This window comes from Pseudonaja textilis, chromosome 1 (assembly GCF_049901715.1).
Source record: "Pseudonaja textilis isolate UNSWEBS1 chromosome 1, rPseTex1.2, whole genome shotgun sequence".
Lineage (NCBI taxonomy): Eukaryota > Metazoa > Chordata > Lepidosauria > Squamata > Elapidae > Pseudonaja > Pseudonaja textilis.
Window position 1 is genome coordinate 232,880,868 of NC_141990.1, and position 25,435 is coordinate 232,906,302.

General features: G+C 35.8%; 1 protein-coding gene across 6 annotated transcripts in view; it reads right to left on the bottom strand.

Moving 5' to 3' along the window:
* The window catches only part of CHID1 (chitinase domain containing 1), a 109,739-nt gene that overhangs the window by 53,479 nt on the left and 30,825 nt on the right, over positions 1 to 25,435 (bottom strand). For 3 of the 6 annotated variants that reach the window (XM_026706597.2, XM_087920948.1, XM_026706598.2), the window contains exons 9-10: positions 3,933 to 4,034; positions 2,161 to 2,310 (exon numbers count right to left, since the gene is read on the bottom strand). In XM_026706597.2, coding sequence (XP_026562382.1) covers positions 2,161 to 2,310; positions 3,933 to 4,034 — 252 coding nt within the window. The remainder of the gene's footprint in view (positions 1 to 2,160; positions 2,311 to 3,932; positions 4,035 to 25,435) is intronic. The other 3 variants (XM_087920950.1, XM_087920949.1, XM_087920951.1) reach the window with 1 other exon arrangement.

The window sequence follows — 25,435 nt, forward strand, 5'->3', positions numbered from 1 at the left end:
TCTCTTTAATGGTGACACTGTGAACTATTCCAAATAAAATAATCTATACTGCAGGTTGCCCCCCCTCCCATTTCTAACTTGTGTATCAAAATTATCTTTGAATCAATGGTAATTCCCCAGAATCTCTACAACAGCAACTCTGTGAATGCATGGTTTTCTCTGTATGTCAGAAATAAAGCTACAATGCAAAGTGGGAGACTGCCACTCTGCTTACTCAGCTATACTGATAAATTACTTCTAACAATCTAATCTTATTCATATATGTTTAAAGGCTTCACACACATACACACACACACAAATTTACTGCCAAAAACCTCTGAATATGGAATTACAACCCAATTGTAATCAGTTCAACATTTTTTAAAAAGTATGGTTAACAGATTATTATAAGCAAATTCTGTTTTACTGTGTAGATACTCATCATTTTTTCCTCATTGATTTACTCTTGCAAACAACCCTTATTTAATAATGCTGCAAATACACCTTCAGGTGCTCTTATTGGAACAAAAGCCACCAGTAAATTGGCAGCTGTTTTGAACGTTGTCTGTAAGACATTTGACGTTGTTTACTTTTAGCACAGGTGATTTCTTTGGTTTTAGTACAGGGGAATTATTTCAGCCTTGTGGAAACTCAATTTTCAAATTCTGGTATTAAAGGAAAACAAAAACAACACTGAAATGGGAAGATAGCAATGCTGAAGGCTGGGTACAATCTTACTTTTCCAAAATGTGTTAATTCCTACTTTTAGCAGAATTCAAAGTGACACAGAATCTGCATGTACTGCCAATACAGGTGACTACTCAAAAGAACCAAATTCTTCAAAAATCATTTGCATTCATCTGTATCATACAAATTGAATGTGTTTTAGATTAGTCAGCAGAAATGGTATTTAGAAATTGCTAGTGATATTCAGAAATGCAAAAGGACTTGGCTTTGTAAAGTTTCACTTCAGAAGTAAAATTTCCATATTATTAAACACGTCACCTTGATCTGCTTCACAGCATTTTAATGCAAAGCCCTGTCAGTACAAAACTGCACAAGAGCTTGTTCTTATGTGTGTTTCATGGGTACAGAAGAGAGAACAATATGCAGAAACAGGGAAGAGGAAGTATGCTAAGTTCCTCCTCACTATAATTTAACAAAAGACAGAGGATTCAGCTTTACAACAAGGAAAAAAGGCCGTAAGAAGTTTCAGTCTTGTACTTCAGTGAAAGACAGAGCCAATAGATCTGGCTTCCCTTTTCTTTGGTCCTGTAGAAGAAGAAATTTGCTTTTTCCAGCCAGTTCCACTCTACTATTAATTGAGATAAGAACTAAGGGTTCTCTGGAAGCTAAGAAACTATGGATTAATGTAGAAAAGAGATAGACAAACCCACAGTAATTGGAATAAAATGTTGGATGGTTAGGGGGAAAAGAGGAATAGCCATTTAAACATAATCAACAAAATGTATGCCAAAATTAAACAATATAGCAGTAGAAACACTGTTCTTTCTACATGCCTAAGAAATAGAATATGTGATCATAGACACACCATTAAGGGAACAGATTGGAGAAGAGAAATATAGTGTTGAACTCCAATGCTTGCTGAATCTAGTCTGATGCTGGCCAACTGTTGTTATAGACATTTTCTTCCCATTCTTTGATTATTTCTGGTATTAGAGCCAAGAAGTTAAAAATGACTACAGGGCAGAAATGAGGATGCAGGAAGAAAAAAATTATCCCTCCTTTGCTTTGGATATCTTGGTTGCATTTGTGTTTGTATTGGAAGCACCAAGGTGCTTTCAGATTGAAAGGATTAGCTGGTGTCATCACTAGTGCCCAGCAGAGACCTATTTCATGTCCCAGTTAATGTGTCACTGAAGCGGTACCTATTTATCTACTCACATTTGCTTATTTTCAAACTACTAGGTTAGAAGGAGATGGAGTGAATGATGGGAGCTCACCACATCACACGGCAGCACTTGGGTCTCAAACATGGGCTTGCTGATTGTCAACTCAGCATCCTAACCACGTGAGCCAGTGTGCTCCTTGGATACTATGGTTAACTGTACCCAGATTTCTAGAGATATATACATGCATACAAAATATATACTGTATGTATAAATTCCACTTTATACATACATACAATGTTTTCAGAAAAATCAGACTTTGAAAACTTGCCTGTTGCCAACTATGGGGTCTCTTACATTACTTGAATAATCCATGCCATAAAAATTCAACCCCAGAAGAATTTTTTTTCTCCATTTGGATTCTGGATCCAGCATCTCAATACAAACTTGTACCCAAGGCAGTGGGGCATTGGGGCCAGACCTATTGAAAGAAAAGAAAGAAATTAAGGTTTAAATTGTAAGATTCCCCACCAAAGTAGAACCATGTTTAACAAGATTCTAGTCTAAAACCATATTTTCCAGAGTAAAAAAAAGGACTGTTAGAAGTAGAAAAATAGTTTTTTTTAAAAAAATCATACCACAGAATACTTCCATCCAGTTTATTTTTGTCCTAGTTTTGTTGTTTTTAGTTTATTCTGTTTTTATAATATAATATGCCATTTAGGGCATTCTTCCCAAGAAAGGGAAGGTATACATTTTATTATAAAGAAAACTGCTCGGAAGAAAGACAGTAATTTTGTGAGAAAATTCTTAAAAATTAGTATTCACAATCTCTTCTTCTACAATTCTAAAATATTAGATTCACATATATGTAAATGTGGCTATAACAATCTTCATCTGTAAAGGGTTTCTGAAATATTCATCTGTGCACTGGATTTTTCCAGTTATAGATCCTTCAGGCATTTTGGATAAAATTCTTTTTGAAATGGCTGTTGCTTCATGTTTTACAATCTGCTTCTGCTATTACATTTTTGTGTCTCTTAATGTGTCCACCACTGGCTAGAGACAGCAGTTATGTTAAAAGTATATTTTATCAACATGGAATTCTATCTGTATTTCCCTGGACCAGTTGCAGAATGATTTCTTTTGATCCTATGTATAGTTAGCTGACAGTTAAAATAAGAAGCTAAAAGTTTTAAGATATGGTTTGATAAAATAGAAAGATGTATTTATTAGAATGGCTTCAAAGCAGAGACAAAAAAAAATTCTAAAAGGATTGCTTTCTTCTTTCGCTTTCCACAAGCAGTATGCAAACATGTATTTTTAGGAATCTCTTTACCAAAGTGAACTAAATAATAAAAAATTAGATATATACAAGCCAAAGAGAATTATAATACACTTATGCATTTTCTAATGAACGTTTTCACTGCTTCAACTGAGCTAATGAGTGATGTATATTTGAATATTTATAGTTTCTAATCTATATTACTACTGAGTATTGAGTACTTATTATCTCTCTCCTGTCTTCCTGCTGCCAATCTTTCAGGCTGCTCAATCATGGCAGACAAGTTCTCCATTGAAGATGCTTATTATACTGTATAGAGATGGGAATGAGAAGAAAATGTGTCTAGGAAGTTAATTGGGCTAAAGTCCTAAGTGTATTTGGAAATAAGAGCTACTGAACCAAACTGACAACAAAGTAAACATGCAAGAAAATAGTTTGTGAGGGGAAAAAAAGTGTATATTTACACTCAAGTATGGGATCAAATAATTTTATAGATGACAAATAATTTTAATTGTCAGTGATTAATTCAGTTCATATTGATTAAGCTTTTTGGTGGCATCTCCTTCCTTGGTTGGAGGGAAAGGATTAAAATATGCAAATTTAAATATAAATATATTTAGGAGCAGGTGTGATAAACTAGCATAAAGGGCTGCCTCTAAGAGACCTAAGATTGTTGATATACAAACATTTTAGGAGAATGTCATTAGAGTTATACTCAATCAGTTATCTTCTTACTATTAAGAAACTGGATGAAAGTGACCTCCAACTGAACACCAGCTCAGTTCTTAGTACTGTTGCTCCTGTGCATTTTGCCTTACCCCAATTGTGATGAATAATCGTAAGTCATGAGGCTGAAACTGTCCACCACTGGAGCCAGCTGATCAAATTCTTTCTTGGTAAACATTCCCAACTCATTAGTTCTATCAAAGAAAAAAAGAGAAGAAAAATTGGAAGGGTTATTCATTCATTCATTCAACCTCCAGAAGTTGTGAATGCTCCAATACTGGAAGTTTTTAAGAAGAGATTAGACAGCCATTTTGTCTGAAATGATATAGGGTTTCCTGCCTGAGCAAGGGGTTGGACTAGAAGACCTCCAAGGTCCCTTCCAACTATCCAACTATTCCATTTCATTCCATTCCACTCCACTCCATTCTAAGATTAACATTCTACAAAAATCAACTACAAGGCTCTGTCCTAAAGAGCTTAAGTCTAAATAGAAATTAAATGAAAACAAGAGAGGATAGAATGGAATAGAGATGGGATTACTCAGGAGAATAAGATGCAGTTTCTTGAGTTGCATTGAATTATGTGTAGGAAATGATACTTAAGGTCAATTTTCAGAAAGGATTTGAAATGTTTGCTAAGCCCATTATGGCAGCTCACAGACAAGAAACTGACTATATCACAGATTCAGAACAGGACTCAGATTAAGTTTTGCAATGAGCAAAGAGTTAGACTACAGAATCTTAGTTTTAAATATTATGTTCATCATTCTTCACTGACAATGTTAATGTGGGGACCTCCCTATGGTTTATGACTTTTTTCCTTACATATTTTCTTACAGATTTAATCAAAAGGATGGCTATTTAATACCAGTAGTCTTCAACTTATAATCATAATTAGTCCAAAATTATGACTGTAAGACGTACCGGTTCTCAAATGGTCATCATGCAACAGACCTGATTTTTGTTTTTTTGCAGCATCAATAATTGAACCACCACAGCAAATCTGTGCTATTAAGCAAACACCACAATGGTTTTGTTTTTTGTTTTTGCTTTGGAACTCCAAACTCTGGCAAAAACTGACATAAATTGCAGTCATGTGACTGTGGGATGCTGCAAACAGCTGTAAATATGGGCTGATTGCCTAGTGCTCAAAATGGGATCACATGACCAAGCTCCAAGAACTTTGAATATAAGTTATACCTTTTGGGTGGTCTGTTGTAACTTTGAACAATCATTAAGCAACTGGTCATAGGTCGAGGACTATCTGTACTACAAAAATATACACTTGTACCACAATTGTTTGGAAAAGTCTATTTTCAATCTCAGGGTCAGATCATTCCATTAAGTGGTTTTTCCCATTAATTCTTCATATGGGTTTGTTTACAAGAACAAGCCTTTTCCTGAGACATCGACCCTAGGAAACACTTGACCTACATGTAATTCCTCAAATACTTGGCTTGTACCTTGATTAGGAAGGATAAAGGAAGAGCAAGGAGGAAAAAAAAACAGACTTCTACATCAGTATTGCGTATTGTTATGTGAACTTTTCAAGGTTTCTTCAAAATAATCTAGCTATGCAAACTTCTGGTAGATGGTGATAAGGGAGGCTGTATTTTTTATGAGACAGATAAAACTGCCTTGCTTGCTTTTCATTTTTATCCTAGATTTTAAGTACAGTTCAGCCTGCAGCTTTTGCTTTGCTTAAACATCCCTCTTCCTGTTGTTCCTACCGATTTGCATTTTCTTTTCCATCACAGCCACTTCAATGAGGCATGTGGGAGTTATGCAGCATAAAGCTGTTTTAATAGTGCTAGAGAATGTTGTCAAATGCCAATCTGCAGTGAAGCCTTTAGAAGCAGTATCATCATTATGTAATCCCCACAAATGATAAATTAGGAGGGGAAGAAGTAGCAGTAAGCTAGCAAAAAAATCTTTGTTCCTCCTGATTCCTGACTCCTGAGTAAAGAGTGTCTCATTCCAACTTTGAATGGTTTTGAATGAAATATTTTCCTCTACGTACAGGCCTGCCTGCTTCCATTTGTTGCTTTCCCATTATGTACCAATAAAGGAGAATATTTTATGTTCAGGGTTGAAATGAGGGATCCTTGGTGCTTTCTGAGCTTTGTTGTTTTTCTCGAAGACACTTCATTACCCAAACTAGATAGATACAACAGCAACAGCATCAATGTTAATAAGACCTTAAATCCTTAGTAAGGTCTTATTAGCATTGATGCTGTTGCTTAGTTTGGGTAATGAAACGTCTACAGGAAAACAACCAAGCCCAGAGATCACTAAGGACTCCTCAGTTTTTTATGTCTCTCCCTGAAGATCCTACAAAGAGGTCATTACCACAGAAGACCGTGATAGATTAAGTTTGGTCAGTCCTTGAAGGCACTGAACAAAGGGATGCTCCAATCAATCAATTAAAATTGCCGGATAAATCAATGAAGTATTACAGGCATCTTCCCTACTTCTGGAGTATATGTTATTGAGGGTAAATTGCTTAGAGCAGTGTTTCTCAAACTTGAAGATGTCTGGACTTCAACTCTCTGAATTCTTAAGACAGACATGCTAGCTGGGCAATCTGGGAATTGAAGTCCATACATCTTCAAGTTACAAAGGTTGAGGAACTCTGCCTTAGAATCAACCCCAAATGATATGATTATTTTGCCTTATCCCATATGACTTATGAGATTACACAACCTAAAAAGGTATTTATCTGGTTAGCCACTCTAAATTTCTCCCCAGATGCAAGATGAAGTAGCAAGAGGGGAACATAATGAAGAGAACAACACTTCAGAATCTGCTACTGATCCTCATCCTGATGAACAACACACACACAAAAATGTGCCTCTTGCTGAACTCTCATATGTAGGGAGCCAAAAGATAAATGTCAACAAACCTATTTCAGTATGGCATCTAGAAAACCCAGTGATAAAGTCCTTTGGGATAGAATATAGTAGAGGCTCACTAACAACTATAGCTGAAAATGTCTATAAAAATGCTAAATTCTGAATGCTGAAAAGTGGAGCAAGGATAGCAGCTGAAGGGTGCTATCCCAACCTTACTATGAACTCCAAGGCTTACTTTGGTGTAGTGGTTAAAGCATGAGGTTGGGAACCAGGAGATTGTGAGTTCTCATCCCATCTTATGCATAAAACCAACTGGGTGACCTTGGACCAGACATTTTGTTTCAGGCCTAGAAAGCAGACAATGGCAAGCCGCTTCTGAAATGTTGCCTAGAAAACTACTGAGACATGTCCAGTCAACTGCCAAACATAATTATTACGCTGTTAAGTATGTAATGAATAGTAAGGAAGCTGACCAATCAAAAAAGAACAGGGCAAAGGAAAACTCATGAACTCATAGGATAAAGAATAAAAAGAACAAAAAAGTATTAAGAATTCTGAATATCTTGAGCCGGGGGAAAAAGAAACCTGAAGAAAGTGACAAATATTCTTGACAGAGACCATGAACCTGAAAAATATAAGCACAATTCTGAGAATAAGGATGCCAGAAGGCCAACCATCAGTCATAAAGGTCATAGCCTGATCTAGAGTTCAAAGATTGATTTAAGAGGGAGAGACATGAAATCTGCAGTGCATTTGATTAGCCACACCAGTTTAAGAAAGCAGTCTTTAAACAACAAAGGGAAAAAACCAGAAAGATTTATTACAGAGCCCTGACCTGTCTCTTGCGAATTACACTGTTTTTTTATCCTTCGGCACCCACAACTAATCACAAATAAGCTAGTGTTCTTTAATTACCTAAAACCAAACTACTATCTAATTCAATTTGACTCCAAGGCCCATTTGCTCCATTTACTGTTTGTTCTTGTTGTCATATCCACTTTAAGGACATTGCAAAGGTTGATTATTTAGCTTTTGAACGTAATTTAAACCGAACAATACTATAACTTTCTTCATGCAAAAATGCTAAGGAGATTTTTAAATTGAAGGCTATATTTACTTGTTCAAATATCTTAATATCTAGTGTTTCCCCCCCAAAAAAACTTCTGTTTACTCACATATCCTCTAACACCTAATACTTTGCCTAATAGTGGGTCAAAACAAGCAAGGGCATTGGACATTTTGCATACGCAAAAGCAAGCCACAGTTCTTGCAAGCTTGGGGATTTCTTCCTGTAACGGTCATTCTGATAACCAACAAAATGCATTGAAAAGCAATGTTGGAAATCTGACTATTGGAACAGGCAGCTAGTGCGCCTCAGCAGCCATTTTCATACCACCTTAATCTTTGCCCATTTCCTGAAAGAAACTGGATGTAACATAGATTTTTAGACTCTCCAGAATCTGGCCTATCTCCCTATTCCATTCATCTTACTTCTCAGAATATCTCTACAGAAACTATTCTTGTTGCTAGTTCCCATAATGGTTGTAAGAAAATGGGGAGGAAAAAAAATCTATCTATCTATCTATCTATCTATCTATCTATCTATCTATCTATCTAATCACCAGATTCAGAATATAAATTAAGCAAATGGAAATTATAAAAATCTGAACAACTGACTCATGGAAGCAAAAATTCGTTCATCTGTGTAATGGATTACTCAAATACCATTTTGCTAGGTCAACTCATTGGGCTAAAAAAGTATGCACAATGACGCTGAACTATAAATAGGCCTGAGTGACATTTTTCAGTGAGGTCAATATGTCACAAAGAATAAGATACCAACAAAAATAATTTTATTTCTGCTCGAGTTTAATATTTCAATATTTATTCCAAGAGCCAGTCATTTATGGTGTAGTTAGTATTAAGAGACAACCCTTTCCTACTAAAATTCAGTCATAAATTAACAGCAATCCTTCACTGAGAATTTCACTTGCACTGATTAGTCTTCACAATTGTTCTTTGGCGTTTGTCACAATTTAAATTGCAAAAACTGTACCAAATGAAGAGTGACAGTTATATTACATGCACCTAAACTCCTAGAATAAAATCAGATTTATTTCTCCAAACTTAACATGTACCCACTATAAATATATTGTCATTACTTTGGAGTGGAGGGTAAAAAGAATATACTTTCCATTAATCATGTCTTTGTGTATTATATTATTTTACACAAATTATAGAATAATGGCATTCTTGTAATGTGGTGCAACTCTCCTCAGCCAAGCAAAATATATGGAATGTAAGTAATTCTTCCTTACCTGTTCTATTATAAATTATGCTAACTAAAATATAAACATAACTCTGCCACATTCTACTTTACGTAGATTGAAGAGACAAGCTATTTTCAGTAACGCTCGATACATGAATCACAAAAATGAGGAAATTTTAGAGTTGTGCTCTGTGTATGATTCAGTTTGGCTCAATCTTGCTCCAGGTAATCATTTAAACAGCAAATTGCTTCATGTGCTTTTTCTCTGACCTTAAATGTCTAGAATCCCTTTAAGTCAACAGCAATAAAGAGTTGTCTAGTCAAGTTAAGGGATATGATCTGTAAAGGGATTGACAAGGCAGTCTTTAATGGGATTTCTAAAGATTTGCTGGACATAACACCATCTATGGAGATGCATTAAGACCCAAGACTCCTAAAGGAGAGCAGCCCTCTGGAATGCTTGCAAGCAGGAGATGGAAATGTACCCCTTTCATTGTTTCCTGTAACTACAATACACTGGAGGCACATCAAAAGTAATACTGTGTCCCCTATAATAATGATGTTTGATTAAACTGTCCTCATTTATCCAATTTCCTTCTAGAGAAGGGGTGTCAAACTGGATTTCTTCAAGGGCCGGATCAGCACTGTAGTTCTCCTCTGCACGCCCCGTTCCCCCCACATTTTTGCTAGCAGAGGCACTGTGGGCTGGTCCTTTGTTATTTCCAGGCCAGCCCCGTGGACCAGACTTAAGCACCTGGAGTGCTGGATCCGGTCTGTGGGCCTTGACTTTGACACCCCTGTTCTAGAATCATCCAAGTTAATGGCCATCAGCATGTGTTGTGGTTAACAAAGTCCATTATTTATGTGCTGAGAAATATTAATCTTCCATTTAGTTAATTAAATAACCTCACCACTCCACCTCACCCCACTCCTGGAGTTTTGAGAAAGAAAAATATGCCTATCCACTTCCTTTATGTGGTACATAATTTAATATGTTCCAATCATGGCTCTCCTCAATAACCTTTTTTTCTAAGTCAGTGCCTTTTATTATTTTAACCTAGTTCCCTAGCTGATTAGATTCTAGTTACATCCTGTCTAGTCTACCATGAATTCTGTACAAATGGTACTAGAATGCTAAGTACCAGTTATATTGGATGCTTTTACATCTCATGATAATTTAGGACTAGTTTATTATAAGGTTCTCTTGTATCTTGCCAAGGCTTTAAGTCTGTCTAGACCAGGACTCCCCAAACTCTTCAGTTCATCAATCCTTTCATAAGGTTTCAGAATGTTCATCAACCCCCATACTACTTTAATTAGTAGTACTAGAAATAAATAATACTACCAACCCCTACTGGGCCCCAGTCCATTCGGAACTGGGCCATGAAAAGTGTCAGGCGAGTAGGCACTTGTGCTCGGGTAAGAGGCAGGCACTTGCGCACGAAGCTCCCCTCGCACAAGTGGAAGATACATGCACTTGCGCATGAAACTCCCCTCACATGAGCAGAAGGTGCCTCTCACTTGCACGGAACTGTCTTCTCTCCCTCCCCCGCACCAGGCCACCAAGCCAGAAAATTGGGGACTGCTGTTCTAGCTGCACAGTCTACATGTCTATAATCAAGGTTTGTAAGATGGGAAAACATAGGATTTCTTCCAATAGTGGCACTATCTTAGTTTTGTTAATTTTAATTAAAAACTCTTGACTTGATTTCCATCAAAAAGTCACGTCACAATTTTATAATATTTTGCTCTACAAACTCAAGTAAAATATTCTGCATTTTAGGATACATGAATTACATCTCTTTATAGACTGGCAAAGACAAAAGGCATGAAGCAGTCACTGTCTCTTTTCTCTCTTTAAACATTTCCATATAACTGAATAAACAACCCATATGAAACAATAAAAAATTGCTAAAGTTTTTTTCAAAAAAATATGATTATTTTCTGTCAAGTTGCTTTTGACTCCTAACAACCACATAGATTCTCTCTATGGCGATTTGTCCCTAACTTCAGATCATCCAACTGTGGACGTATTGCACTGTAAACTGAGTCTATCGATCTTTGTTGCATCTGTATGCACATGGATACTTTTTCTCTCCAGGCTGTTTGGATAAAGACAAAAAACCCTGTCTTCTCCTGCTAGATATAAAATGAAAACTCAAACAAATTCCTAGGGCAAATTATCTGAAAGATACATTTGGATAAACATTAACTTATTATCTCCATTGCAAATTTAGTCTTGTGTCAAATTGCTAACTGTTCTTTATCTTTGATGTCAATGCTTCAGCGGTAACTTGCATATAATCTCTTCCCAAGAAATATTGGTTGCTTGAATGAATACACTTCAAATTATTCTTTAACTGTAAGTACAAATATACTTTCTATATTAAATTTAAGCTAAACATCATCACAAGTTTTTTTTAATACATTTTTTTCTTTTCAATAAGAGCTAGAAGATGGGCTACAATGATTTAATTTTAAAAACTGTGCAGTCGTGTTTTGATAAGACAGTGTATTTCCTGAATTAGACAGAGGTGCAGAGATTCTCGTCCCTGGAAAACAACTTGATGATTTGCAGCCAGCTGGCATTTAGCTGCACTAATAAAACTAATTGCTTTATGGTGGCTCATAAGAGATGGCACGGCACAGCAGCGCCCTAAAACTGTGATGACCTGAAAGGAAACATTAAAAGCAGCCAACTGTTTAGTATTCATGGCAGGTAGTACTGGATATGGCTCATGGATGAATATGAGAATTCTGACATCATTTTGTTATACAAATAAATACAAACCATTAGCACACTTCTGGGAAAGAATATGCGACTATTCTTCATGCAGTAGCCAGGTTAAATTCGTCACTTTCATTGGTGCTCCCTGCAGCGGAAGAGTAAATTGCCAAGGACAGATGAACATCTGAAAGCCCTTTGGACACAAGCAATGGTTACTGCAGAAAATATTGCTAGAATACAAAAATGGGTTGTGCACCACACCTTTGCTGTGATCAATGTGGGAAAAAAATCCCAAAAGCTACATCCTTAGAGTGTTATAGCGCACTTTCTTCGAAGACAGACTTCTTTTCACATACAAACAGGGAAAGCTGCAGTCGCTAAACATGGTAAGCCTGAGGTGTACATCTATGCTTTTTTCACATATTGGGTACTAGGGCTGGAAGTGGGACTGCTCACACCCACACAGAAACCTACAAAAGGGCAGAGCTATGGTCTATGCAGGGCAGGGGTCAATTCAGAGTACCTAATTTAAAAAAAGTAAAATCATAACATCCAAATGTGGGCAGAAAATAGATATTCAATTGATTGACTGATTATGGGCCATCAAGCTGTTTTGACTCTTAGCCACCACACAGTTTTTATCTATATTACATCAATATCAGGCCATAACCCAACTGATGTTAAATGAATCCTAGAACAAACAGATACTAAAAGATTCTTATTTCGCTGCTTTCCACACCCCGGCTAATTGAAAAATCCAAAATGTAATTCATTTTATCTCCCCCCCACCTCAAATCTTAAGAATTAAAGCTGATTCACAGCTGCATGACGCAAACACTGAGGTACAATTCATGAATTACATTATTCACCTTGACTACCAAAATTAATCTGGCAACAAAAAGGAAGCTACACTCCAGAATGGCATGCATAAGAAAGCCTAAACAAACAACTTTTGACCCTTCTTATAATGGAACTGGTCCTTGGTGCCCAAAAGGTTGGGGGCCGCTACCGTTTGGCATCCTTAAAAACTACAATCCAGTTTGGTTCCACAACTATGCATGTTCAAGTCTACTGCAAGAAGAAATAAACTATCAATCCACACATATCCACCTTGTGTAGTTACTGCAGCAAAGTCTGAAAGCAATACTACCAATACTCATCACCCCATAAATATTCAGGTAGCATCAGACTCCTGAAGTTCTACCAGTGACTTTGGAGACAAGGCGCATGTTAAAATTGTGTCCTAACCTTCAGCTTTTACTTCTTGTGCTGAAAATGGACAGTGCCCACTCAACCTCCACAGCATATAGGCATATAGCATAAAACCACTGATCCTTAAAGGTTGTTTCAAGCCATTGTGAAATTCTCAAGTCCTGACTGTATTGTCAAACTTACTTCATTGTTCCAATTGCAAATGGGAGTAATCCTGTAAGAAGTTTAACTCTAATGAGCCTTACAAATCTTGACAAACAAGCTTTCTTTCTTTTCAAAATTGTTTATTTTAAGCTACTCATTCATATGAATCTGTTTGGATAAAGATCTCCCCAAGAGTTGCAGGACATCAGCAGCTGTGGCTCAATTGTAGCTTAGCTAGCGAGAAGTTGCTGTACATCAGAAGTAGGCCAGTAAGCACAGCTGAAATATTCAGCACATTTTTGGGGCCAGTAAGCACAGCTGAAATATTCAGCACATTGAAGGCACTTGCGCAAAATGGGCATCTTGGGAAGGCTTGCTTATTTAAGTAATTAACTGTCACGCCAAGTGCAACCAGTAATAAAACACTCATCTACCAGAAAGCAAGGTAGATGCATTTGCAAATGAAGTTTTGGGCTGCAGATATGCAGGTAGTCCTTGACTTACCACTGCAACTAAGCCCCAAATTTCTGTTTGCAAGGCAAGGCAGTTGTTAAGTGAATTTCCCCCACATTTTACGATCTTTTGTGCCACAGAGGTTAAATGAATCACTGCAGTTATTACGTTAATAACAGAAGTGTTATGTGAATCTGGCTTGCCTGTTGACTTTGCTTGTCGGAAGGTTGCAAAAGGTGATCAAATGACCTTCGGACACTGCAACTGGCTTATACACATATACACAAGCATCCAAATTATGATCATGTGACCACTAAGATGCTTGAACAGTCATAAGTGTAACTAGATGACCTACAAGGTACCTTTCAACTCTGTTAGTCTGTTTTTGACACAGTGCCATTGTAACTTCAAACAGTTACTAAAATGATGGTTGTAAATTGAGGATTGCATGTATACCATTTTAATTACAAACATGATTAGGAAGCCTAGGTACAGTATGCCACCTGAATGATGACATTAGTTAGCTATGACAGCACTGGGCTAGCTGAGCCAATGATTTAATTGAAAGAGGAGAGGGAGGGAGGAAGCACAGCTCAAAGCTGAAAGGAAGGATTTTTGTTCATCTGCCTTCCAAAGCTATCAACAGATGAGGCTGCAACATCTCATTAAGCTAAGAAATCAGAACAATCTGATAAGGATTATTTGCTGAAACTGCAGAGTTTCAATGTGCTTTCTGCAAAGTTGGGGTGTACAGTCAGATGTACTTTTAAGTTATAATGATACTTAGATTTAGTTATATTTTTCTTATCATGTGTCTTTCATAGTTTTGGCTTACTATACCTCACCCTATTTCTATGTTTTTCATAGTGTTGCTTCTCCCCAAAGAGAATAACAATATAAATAGGCACATACGTCACACATTTTTTGAGAGAGATGGGGGAGTGAAGGGAGGAGAGGGGGGGGGGGGGAGGAAACAGAAAAAAGTGGACAGCTTTAGTCAATCAATAATCCCTCTAAAATGCTTTTCTATATTAAGGATAAATTGTGAAGTCAGGTACACAAGTACGCTCTCATGATTTCACACTGACTCAATAACAGCCTTTGAAATGAATCAGTTTCCAAGTAATCTACAATGACAGCAACAAAACTGAGCTCAAGATTCTTTGGACAAACCATATTAAAAGGCTCTTCACGACATCTTTGTATGGAAGCTCTTCTGACAACAGAAAGTTGGGCTCAATAAGCCTTCTCTAAGTTTAGCAAAGCTCTTATGATATCAGCTTCTCAGACTAATTAAGACAGGCAAAATGGAAAGATTACTATCTCTGTACTGTTCAAATGCAGTACAGTTAGGAACAGTATGTTGCATGTAACTAAAAGGAGAGAATGAAATGTGGCATAAATTATCAGTCTTCATGAAAAACAACACTGACTTCTAAGAAAGTCTCCAAAGAAATTGCTGGCAGTAGCTTTGGGTTGGAAATTTTTTTTTGTTTAACATTTTTTTTTAAATTTCACCTTTATTATTTTTATAAATAACTCAAGGCAGCGGACATGCCTAATATTCCTTCCTCCTTCTATTTTCCCTACAACAATCCAGTGAGTTGGGATAAAAGAGATTGACTGGCCCAAAGTCACCCAGCCAGCTTTTATCCCTAAGGCAGGAATAGAACTCAGTTTGCTGGTTTTTAGCTTGATGCCTCAATCACTAAGTCAAACTTTTTCTTTAGGATTCTTGCTTTACAGGTAGTCCTTGACTTAAGTTCACAACTGAGCCAAACATTTCTGCTGCTAAGCAAGATATTTGTTATGTCAGTTTTGCCCCATTATACACCTTTTCTTGCCACTGTTGTTAAATGAATCACTGAAGTTGATAAATTAGTAACCCAATTGTTAAGTGAACATAGCTTCCCCACTGACTTTGCTTGTCAGAAGGTCACAAAAGAGGTTCACATGACCTTGGGGCACAGCAATATGAACCAAGCACCTGAATTTTGATCGTATGATCATGGGGATGCTTTAATGATTGTAAGTGTAAAAAAATGCTCACAAGTCACATTTTTCAGTGCTGTTGTAAATTTGAACAGTAACTAAGTGAACTGGAACTGTATTACCTGTATTTGCAAGCTTTTCCCATAATATCAACAAACCAAAGGAAGTTTTTATCACGTGTATTTTCTGGTAGGCAAGGAATAACAGCAGGTTATGACATCACTTTTAATAATCAAATATTTGTGGATTACTGTTTACCTGTATGTAAATTCTCCTTGATAAAAAATATCTATAAAAAGAACCAGAAACCTATCTTCAATTGAGATAATACCTACAACATACATTCAACTGAGGGCCAGTAATGTCCTTATTTCTTAATAAACAAATAAATACTGAGTATCTGTATTTATGTTTCCTAAAATTGCTGGGATTAGTTGTAAACCATCAGAGAAAGCTCTGTTTCACTCCTCCAGGTCTTCCTCTGGATAATGTACTGCTGTGTTAAATACTCATCATTTCCTCCAGGATATATTTACTTACCTATTATGTAAATATATATGTGTGTATTTAAATCAAGAGAACTCTTGATTTAATAGACTAAAATGAGGAAAGGAATGCCTTTTAAAATCAAATGGGATTTTACACATGAATAGCACCATCTTACATGTATGTTACACAGGTATAAAATAGCAAATGGGATTGTTATGTACACACAAAATGATTTATTGTGTTACAAAGACTATTTAACCAGGATATTAAGGGAATATAGTTCATGAAACCATTCAGAAAATATACTCTGCACAAAAACAATTTACAGAGAAACATAATTTTTGATTACTTTCAACTAGAAACTGAATTCAGAAGGCATTTTGAACAGATTCAATAAAAATGTTTTTTATTGGATGATTGATCTCTATAGTCAGAACTCTGCCAAAATGCAAACTTTTTACCCAGAGAAAGCCCACACATTCAGCAAAAAGGTGTCAAGTATTAAATCATCATGAGATGTACTGGCATCCATCAACCATCTATCAAAATGTGCAGTAAAGGTGTGATCTTTGGAATGAAATCCTCTGAACAACGCCCCCCCTCCCCCTTTCCAGAAGCTAAGTGTTTTCATTCTGGGGAGTTCAGTGAAGGAATTTTACAGATGTCATTACTCAGTAAAGTCAGAATTATCTATGACTTCACTTATCTTAAGGAAACAGTAAAGTGTGTTTTAACTGAAAAGAATATATTCAATTAGAAAAGCACAACTATAATTTAGATTCCAATACATATTCTGTGGATGTCTACCTCACAGTTAGAAGATAAATCTGCTCTTAAAATTATGTATCCTTGAAAATGCAGACAGAATCCTGTTGAAGACAGGTCAAGGGTTGAAAGGGTCTGACAGCCCTCAAGAGAAGACAAATTTGTTTCTCTCATAATATTGAAGGAAGATCTTGGGTAATAAAGTGACTTTGTACTAAGAGGAACACTTTTTTTTAAAAAAAAAAACAGCAACATTGAAATAAAGTGCAATCAGTTTCTTTCTTATTGTTCTATTGTCTATTCAAACCCAGTTCCGTGTCAGTTTGTCAATTTTGTTTTTACAATATTCAGAAAAGGGAATATAATTTAAAGATTAGATTGTAGTTAGCCTTAAACTGGCTGGTGAAAGAGAAGGAAGAGATGGCGGTGCCAGCGTGCAACATATTCATACCAGTGTAATATAATATAATGTTCCATAGATATAGGTACATGGGAATGTGTGTTAGTTATTACTTAATTTGGGTTTAGGGATTCTATTTCTTTCATTTATTGAGTTATTAAGATATATTTTATGTTTTTTTTTGGGGGGGGGTGCACCAAAGGAGGCTCATTTCAATTTCATTGTACATGTTATGCATTGCCAATAAATGTTTGATTTGATTTGATTAAGAAAATGGAAAGGCCTCTTTTTAAAGTAGAAAAGAGGGTTTACTGTGCATACATACATGCAGCAAGCCTTAAAATCAATACATGCACACAAAATTCAAGCAAACTGGCTTTATTTGTAAAGAGGGGTCTCTTTTAGTGCGGGTAATGTATTTTCACATTCAAAATTCAGTTGAATAAGAATCTGACTAAAATCCCATTGCCTGCCCACCAAACTGAATCAAACTGAAACCCAAAACAACGATTTGTTTTATTTTATTTTATTTATTTGATTTGTCAATCGCTTACAAGATAATAGGTATAAATATAAACATGAATAAGAATACAGGAAATAGGTACGAATAAATGGGGACAATAGGACAGGGGCGGGAGGCACAATGGTGCGCTTATGCACGATATCTTAAACTAAAATAAATTATCTTAAACAAAATTATCTTAAATTATCTTAAACTAAAATAAAATGGAGGTGCCTCATGAATATTTCCCACTAGGCTCCACCACTCCGATACAGTCCATAGCCCAGGTGTTCCTTGTAACAATTCCTTTTCTTGCAGCAGCTGTTTAGTCAGCCTTTCTCACAACAGCCGATCTAGGTTGGCTCCCTCCAAGCCAGGGCTGTCAAACTCACAGCCTGCAGGCCAGATGCATCATTCCCGGTTTAGCAAAGGGAGAAAAAAGTCACAATACGTCACATGATGACGCCATGATGACATGAGTTTGAAACCCCTGCTCTAAGCTCTGTTGGCCTTGTATACATGCTATTTTTCACTCACCCTAAACTAGTAGCAGTGGAGATGTGTGATGAGTCCTTCCTACTAGAAATGTTAACACCCCAGTTGCAAGACATGAGACAACTGTGACAATTAAACAGATTGTAACATTCAAAATACTTCTACTTGGAACAGCTTTTATCCATAAACCATTTTGCAGCTTTCTAATAAATATACAGAATGTATTCTCCAGTTTATTATAGGTAATCTGATACCCATCCTCGATCCAAATATTCTAAGTTTTCTTAGTTTGCATTTGGTGGTATAATATAGATGTCTTAAACTTTAAGATAACGATTTTGCTACTTAAAAAATTCTCCCTAAAACACATAAAATTCATTTTAGCACTAGAGTGATATCATATCACTACCCAGACACTTTGTAATCTTTAAGCAATGCCTCCAGATGAAATGTTTTCCTATCCATGAAACCTAAGTTTTAAAAGTATCAAGTAAACAATTCCAACAATAGAGTATAATTAAAAATTACCCAAATCCAACACTATTCTACAAATCAAGGTTTTCAGGCATCTTTGATAAGGCGCCAACTTAGAAAGCTCAAACTGACCAAGGAGCTGCTGATCCAGTTCTACAGAAGAATTATTGAGTCTATCATCTGCACTTCTATAACTGTCTGGTTTGGTTCTGCAACCCAACAGGACAGACACAGACTTCAAATTAGGACTGCAGAAAAAACAATTACTACCAACCTGCCTTCAATCGAGGACCTGTATACTGCACGAGTCAAAAAGAGGGCTGTGAAAATATTTACAGACCCCTCACATCCTGGACACAAACTGTTTCAACTCCCTCCCTCAAAACGACGCTATAGAGCACTGTACACCAGAACTAGACACAAGAACATTTTTTTCCCGAAAGCCATCAATCTCTGCTAAACAAATAATTCCCTCAACCCTGTTCAACTATTACAAAGTCTGCACTACTATTACTGTTAATCTTCTCATCGTTCCTTATCACCCATCCTCTCCCACTTATGACTGTATGACTATAACTTTGTCACTTGTATCCTTACGATCTATATTGACTGTTTCCTAGTATGATTTGATTGCTTATTGTACCCTATGACTATCAGTAAGAGTTGTACCTTATGATTATTGACTCTTGATGAATGTATCTTTTCTTTAATGTATACTTAGAGCATTTGCACCAAGACAAATTCCTTGTGTGTCAAACCACACTTGTCCAATAAAGAATTCTATTCTATTCTATTCTATTCTATTCTATTCTATTCTATTCTATTCTATTCTATTCTATTCTATTCTATTCTATTCTATTCTATTCTATTCCATTCCATTCCATTCCAATACTATATTATACTATACTATAACTATACTACACTATACTATACGAAAAGGGGATAGGATATTGCTGTATTAACAAATGCAACCCACTGCTTGGGCTGGAATGGAATGGAAGACATTAATCTATAGTAGTATCTCAGAATAGATAAGAAGCAGAAGTAAAGCAATTAGGAACAGCTAATTAAACCCAAGGTAGATTAAAGACAAGATTGTCTAGTTACCTCCTTGTTGGGCTGGGAGTTTGTACTGCAGATCAATATGAAACTAACCTGTGTCATAGAGCATTCATTTTCTAAGTATGCACCCTCAATTTCACGGTCCAGGATTGTAGTGGTGGTATCTATTAATTCTGCAGGTACTTTTGAGCATTCAAAAAGAAGCCCATTTGCATTCATAAAAGTATGCTTCCCCCTGACCATGCCACTCCATTTTCCGGGGGCCTTCCTACCACTATTGCTCATCTCCCTGACATTCCCAGTGGTTTCGTCCCATCCCCACTCTTTGCAGTGCCTTCCTGTTGCTGCAACATACTATCTAATATTCCCACTGCCTTCCTGCTGGCAACTGCTTTCCCCCCAACCTCCTACCACCTTCTACCCTTCAATACTGCAGATACCTTCACCTCATCATTGCTTACTTCTCCCAAGCTTCCTCATATCTTCCATCAGCTCACAAATCTCCCCTAGTCTTCTTTCACCCCTCCAGAAAGAGTAAACGTAAGTAACTTGTTTGTTATTTCAGGGAGATGCCTAGACTTAAACTTTATGTAGTGCATCCTCTGTACCAGATTAACAAATTGTAGTTTGTTAACCAAATTATACAGGGTTTACTGTATAAACATATGATAAAAAATATTTTAAGGTGAATGCTGCTGCCCGCCGATTCCCGCTTCACAAATTGCAAAATTTCACTTAAAAAGAAAACTGTTTCTGTTAAATATAAATATTTTTAAAATAAATATTATACTTATACCTGTTATGTTATAGTCGCTTAACAAAATAAAATAAACAAATAAATTAAAAAAAATATCCTTATTCCATTAACCTATTTCAGAGGTCTCCAAACTTGACAACTTCAAGTCTTGTGGACGTCAACTCCCAGAATTCTGGGGAAATGAAAGGTAAAATATGGAAACTAGATGAGAAGATAAGTACAATCCAACAAACAGTAGTAAAGACGAAACATAAAATGAAAGCAGTGGAGGCAAAGGTCGAACAAACAGATCAGAAAGTAGAATCAATAGAACAGAAATTAATGGGAGAGAACAAGAAATTAGAAGAGGCAATTGCATATTTGGAGATGGAAAAGGCTGATTTCTTCCTCAGATTTCAGAATGTAACAGAAGAAAAGGGGGAGGACTTGACCAAATTAATGGCAGATCTCATAGCAGAAGTGTTACAAAAAGAGGGCCAAGAGGTTCGAAGGGAAATCGACAAGGTATATAGAATATATACCAACTATACAAGACATTTTAGACTTCCAAGAGAGGTTCATATATGATTCTCAAAGAAACAACTGAGAGATGAGATATACAAAGTGACAAGAGATGAACCGCTGATATTCAAGGGAACAGAAATTGTAACGTTGAAACAAATTCCAAGAAGAATAAGGGAACATAGAAAGAAATACAGATTCCTGGCCGCCCAACTGAATAAGAATAACATCCTGTTCAAATGGCTCATCCCAGAGGGAATGTTAATATAACGGCAGGATAAAAAATTTAAAATAGACACTATAGAAAAAGCGAGGGAATTCTTTGAATTAAAATAATTTGGAAAGGATTGAAAAAAAAAAACAGAAGATGGATGCTAAACAAGGAGATCCTAAAAGAAAAAGAATGTGCCAAGATGATGGAAAAAGAATTGGAGTTTTTTCTGAAGGAAGACAAAAAACAACATCAATTCTAAACCTATGGGACAGCACTAAAATTAGGGGCCTAGAAATTTCATATAATACATGTAGATACAAGGGGGAAAAAAGAGAACAATCTAAACTACTAGATACTCTTAAGGAGTTAGAAAAGAACACTAGAAAAAACACCACATAAGAAGACAGCAAATACAGAGAGAATAATGATTAGACATAAATTGAACATGTTAGCACAAGATGAATGGTTACAGGACATGAAAAAGATAAAACAGAATTACTTTGAACATGCGAATAAGCCAGGAAGTGGCTAGCTTATAGACTTAAGAAAGAAAAAGAAAAAAGAGCAATCCAACAATTGAAGGACGCCGATGGTACACTATAACATCAAACTGAAAAGAAAAAGCATATTGTTAAAAGTTTTTTTGAGGAACTATATAGTAGGGAAGATGTACCAGAGGGAAATATCCAACATTACTTAGAAGGAAAAGGGCTACCTGTGATCCCGGAAGAGGATAAAGAAGAGATAAACAGGGAAATACCATTAAGAGAACTGCAAGAGGCAATCCTGAAACAGAAAAACAATAAGACACCGGGACCGGATGGTCTCCCTGGGGAACTGTATAAAATGCTCCAAGGAAATATGCAATTATTAGAACTCTATAATGAGGTACTGACGACAGCAAAATTACCTAAGTCATGGGGGGAGACATATATAACATTGATCCCAAAAGACGATTCCGACCATCAATTAATTCAAAATTACTGGCCCATATCCCTTTTAAATGTTGATTATAAAATATTTATGTCCATAATGGCAGAAAAATTGAAAAAAAAACCTTAATCAGGTCATTCATAGTGACCAAAATGGATTCTTACCAAATAGACAAATTAAAAATAATACTAGAATGGTATTGAATATAATAGAATATTATGAAGCAAACCCAGGAAAACAATTAGCAATAGACTTCCTCAATGCATAAAAGGCATTTGACAATGTTAATTGGCAGTTTATAATACAACAATTAAAAAGCATGCAATTTGGCAATAAATTTATTAAATTTATTTCGACAATTTATATGACACAGACAGCCAGTTTAATAATGAATGGTGACAGAATGGAAACATTTAAGATCAACAAGAGAGTAAGGCAGGGATGCCCACTGTAACCCCTTCTCTTTATTCTTACCTTAGAAAACTTATTGGAAAACGTTAGGAAAAATGTAGAAATCAAAGGGGCTTTAATTAAAAAGGAGCATTATAAAGTACAGGCATTTGCCGGTGATATAGTATTTTTTCTGGAAGATCCAGAGGATACGGGAGTAAAATTAATAAAGGAAATAGAGGAATTTGGCAAGGTCGCAGGCCTTAAGATTAATAAAAACAAAACAAAATTATTGACTAAAAATTTAAAAGATAAGCAGGAAAAAAAAAGAATTAGAAGGAAAATTGGGAATGCAAAGTGTGAAAAAGGAAAATATTTAGGTATTTGGTTAACAGCAAGATGTTCTTCAATTAAAAAAGATAACTATGACAAATTAATAATACAAATAAAAAAAGAATTGGAAACGTGGGGGAAATTACAGCTATCACTACTGGGGAAAATTGCGGCAATTAAAACGTCTACCCTACCAAAAATACTATATCTTTTTCAAACTGTACCAATAAGATTGGATAAAACCGTTTTTAGAGAATTAGATCGAATAATAAGTAAATTTGTTTGGGATGGGAAAAAAGCTAGGATAAAAATGAAATTGTTACAGGACAAAAGAGAAAGGGGTGGCTTTGGACTTTCTGATTGGGAAATGTATTATCAGGCTGCGGCTATGGTATGGATTAAAGATTGGATCAACCTGGAAATTAAAGAGTATTGTCAATAGAGGGTCACGACTTGCAGAGAGTGTGGCATAGTTTCCTATGGGATGGGAAATGTAAACAGCATGCATATTTTCAGAGACACATGATTAGAGATTCATTAATTCGGACATGGAACAAGATTAAAAAGAACCATTATACTAAAATACCGAACTGGTTGTCAACTATGGAAGCACAAATATACCCAAACGCAATGGATCTGGGGAAAAAGAGGAGTTACAAAGACCTATTAGACCCACAAGGAAGATTAAAAACAAGACAAGAATTACAGCAACAAAATATAAAGATAGATTAGTGGCCATACATGCAAATCCAGGTGAGATATCAGAAGGACAAAGAACAATTTGGTTTCTGCATGGAAAAGTATCAATTTGATAAAATTCTTCAAGAAATGGAAAAGAAAATGATTTCAAGAATATATAACTTTCTACTAGATTTTAAAATGGAAGAGGAGGTGGTCAAAGAGAAAATGGTGGTATGGGTGAAAAATGTTGGCCATAATATAGACCTGGAAAATTGGGAGAGAAAGTGGGGATCAAATTACAAACTAATTACATCCACAGCATACAAGGAAAATCAATACAAAATGTTCTACAGATGGCACCTTCCTCCCACTAGATTGGCCAAAATGTTTAATTCAGACCCAAATTGTTGGAAATGTGGAAAAGAAAAAGGCACTTATTTTCATACCTGGTGGACATGCCAGGAAGTGAAAAAATATTGGAATACAATTAGACAATTGATAGAAGAAATCACGAATCAGAAAACTGAATTTAATCCGGAAACTTTTTTATTAGGTATAATAACACAAAAATGCAATAAAACAGATAGATATATTATGTTACATATATTAACAGCTGCAAGGATTTCATACGGACAACTCTGGAAGGAAAAAAGGGTTCCACCAGAAGGCATGGTTATTAAAAAAATAATAGATTGTATAGAGATGGACAGGCTAACGATGAAAATAAAAGACAGAGAAGATTCAATTTATTATAGAGCCTGGTATGCCTGGTATGAGTGGTTTAGAAATAAAAAGAAAAGAAAATGGCAATTAGGAAAAGAATGAGGGAATATGTAAATATGTAAATATACCATGGAGAAGATTGAGATGTAAGGATAAAAGATATTGATTTATAGTAAGAGCAAGATGTAATGGTAAAGGAATAAGTAAATACATATACTGAAAAATGTGAGGAAATGCAAAAGATGTCTTGATGTTGATAACAATGTATAAAGTTTTGTTTTATGCGTTTTAAAATTTGGAAAATAAAAAATTTATGAATTAAAAAAAAAGAATGTTGCAAGAGAATCAAATCAAACTTTTACTACAGCCAGAAGAGAACATCAATAGACCCATCTCCCACGTTGTTTTAAGAAAACTGGCAGCCTGTAGTTGACAAAACAGACTAAATCCTACACTGTTATTTGCAATCTATCCTAGTGCAAAAATCAATTTGAGCTCCTATTGCTTTTTTATGTTTGATTTTCTACTTTGATAGAGAGCAGAAAAGAAAATCTGAATTAGTCTCTCTCCCTATATTTGAGGTCAGATATTGCTAGCTAGTTTTTTTTAAAAAAAGAAACTCCACTATCTTTTAAAAATGCTTAATTTTTATGCTTTTTTTCCTTTGCTCAAAATGTAATCCATTTTTATTGGGCTTGCATAAAAGAGCAGCACAGTAGAGAAAGTAGGATTTCTAAAATCTGTAAAAGATCTTGCTTTCCCTCAAACCATGGGGTGATGATGGGGTAAAAGCTGGATTCTCAGTTTGTTGGAATATGTGGGTAGGTGCCCCAGGAAGGTTCTTCTTTATTAGTTTTTATTCTTTTATTGTTTTTATTGTTTTATTACTGTCTGATAGCTACCCAGGATTATATTACCTAAAGTGGCTGGTTATATAAGTCTTTAAAGTAAATACGTATAAAACATATAAAGGACTTTTCATTACGCTAGATACCAAATTACCACTAGCATTAAGATCTATCTTGCGAATTTCTATCCAGGAAAATCCATCCATGATGTTGAATCTAAACATCTTTACTGATTCTGTTTAGCCAAAATAAGAACATGGCTAATATCTATCAATGAGGTTCTGTTCTAGATCACAGAATCTTTTTTATGCTTAAATTTATTGAAACTTTCCCCATAATCTAAATCAATAAATGGAAGAAAGCTTTTGGAGATGTAGGT